This window comes from Euprymna scolopes, chromosome 28 (assembly GCF_053919585.1).
Source record: "Euprymna scolopes isolate OS-2025 chromosome 28, ASM5391958v1, whole genome shotgun sequence".
Classification (NCBI taxonomy): Eukaryota; Metazoa; Mollusca; class Cephalopoda; order Sepiida; family Sepiolidae; genus Euprymna; species Euprymna scolopes.
Genome location: NC_136509.1, coordinates 26,187,016 through 26,188,925, shown reverse-complemented (window position 1 = coordinate 26,188,925; position 1,910 = coordinate 26,187,016). Strand labels below are relative to the sequence as shown.

Below are 1,910 nucleotides of genomic sequence, written 5' to 3'. Positions count from 1 at the left end.
AAGCATGTAATGACGTTATAAATTTTTCTTTCAATTAAAAAAAAAAAAAAAAAAAAAAAAAAAAAAAAGTGAGGGTGGTACCGGTTCAGAGGCATTTCTTTTTAAAATCCATAAAAAAAAAAAAAAAAAAAAGGTAAAACTATACAAACACCGTGACAGCGAATTAACCCTAACCCTGTCACGGTGTTTGTGTAATAATACCAAAAAAAATATATAAAAGACAAAAATAAAGAATTATGTTAAAGAGTTTTTATGTAAGAATCGAAGGATGAAATATTTACAGCGTCAAGAGTGATCGTCTTTAAAAATTAAAAACAATACTCTAAATCAGATGATTTGGGTTTTCTATTTTAAAGTAGTTTCATTACTTCAATTAAAATAAAAAATGAAAGTTGTCCAATGATGAATGATGAAGCTGTACATTTTTTGTGTGTGTGACTATAAATTAAAAGTTTTTCTTTTAACGGAAAAAAAGTTCTGTTCGTTTACTTTTTGGATTTTTTTGCTGCTTTAGGCTTTTTTGCTTTGGCAGCTTTTTTGGCGGCGGGCTTTTTCGCTTTCTTTGGGCCTTTTGCCTTTTTAGCGGGTTTTGGTTTGGCGGCTTTCGGTTTTTTCGCCTTAACTTTCTTTGGACTCTTCTTGGTGGTCGCCTTGGCTTTCTTCGGAGATTTCGCTTTCTTTACAGTTTTCTTGGCGGGTTTCTTGGTTTTCTTTTCAGATTTCTTTTCTCCCAATCTGAAAGAACCTGAAGCTCCGGTTCCCTTGGATTGCTTCAACACACCACTCACAACAGCTCTCTTCAGGGCAAGTTTCAGTTGGGCACCGGCTACTTTATCATCGTTAACTTTGTAGTTTTTAACGATGTATTTTGCGATCGCCTGGCGAGAAGATCCTTTTTTTTCTTTCAGAGAGGTGATTGCTGCCGTGATCATTTGTTGGTAAGATGGATGAGAAGCGGGTTTCTTCGCTTTCGGGGCCTTTTTCGCTTTTGCCACCTTAGCAGGGGCCGGGGCAGGAGCAGCTTCGGTATCAGTCATTGTTTTGCAAGTGTTAAGAAACGCAGCGATGTGCTTTGCTGGCCTGTCAAATCGCAGTGTGCCTTGCATGGCCCACGCTTCTCATTTTATAGAGAACGCGCGGACGTAGTTGTAGACATACAACAAAACTGCCGCTGACAACAAAATGGCAGCTGTTCAACATCATATGTGTTTCTTCTTCACACATTTATCATTCAGTAAGGTGTTGTGTCTTTTGCAAAACCCTTACTTAACCATTTCACATCAATCCCAACATATTCGCACACAATCCTTAAAAACAATTATACTCCCAAACCTTTTTTCTGACTTGTTATTTCAAACAATACGACGCCATATCGGTTCATTGAAATCAGGGTGGCCTTTATTCAAACTTAAAAATAATTAAATCGATTAAATATTTTCGCTTTTTTTCTTCGCCAAATCAAAATATAATCATATATCGACAATCTGGAGAAAAATCAGCTTCTGACATTTTCATATACGCCAGTTATACGCGGTCCGATTACAATAACAAACACAATTTCTTTTTCAGCACCGCCATTTTTTCTCGCTTACATTTTAACAGATAGGAAATATATTTTAAAAATTCTTTCTAAAAATGTCATCGATCATTCCGAACAAATTTGCATATTTGTAGATCATTAATTTTTGTTGGAGATGAAATTGACAAAAATGATATTTGACTTTCATTTATGTTTTAAACACGCTCTTTATTAAAATCTGTTACTACCGTTTACGTTGGTCTGGGCCGGAGTTTCCTTCATTAGACATTTAGAGTGAAGACGATTCGTGTTTTCGCTTGGCGCGTTTGGAATATATACAAGGTGGAAAATTATATTTATTGAGGAAAAAAATATCAAATTGTAAATTTAT

The 1,910-nt window shown here is 35.3% G+C and overlaps 1 protein-coding gene across 1 annotated transcript; it reads right to left on the bottom strand.

Annotated features, from left to right (window-relative positions):
- Positions 1-234: 234 nt before the first annotated feature.
- Positions 235-1,121, bottom strand: LOC145249508 (histone H5-like). Its single transcript, XM_080111125.1, has one exon. It carries the CDS (start codon positions 1,104-1,106, stop codon positions 486-488), a length of 621 nt encoding a protein of 206 aa, XP_079967251.1. The 5' UTR covers positions 1,107-1,121; the 3' UTR covers positions 235-485.
- Between the last annotated feature and the right edge of the window lie 789 nt (positions 1,122-1,910).

Bases quoted from the DNA above. Each gene is read 5' to 3' on its own strand.
- LOC145249508 (XM_080111125.1), bottom strand. From the start codon at position 1,106: ATGCAAGGCACACTGCGATTTGACAGGCCAGCAAAGCACATCGCTGCG.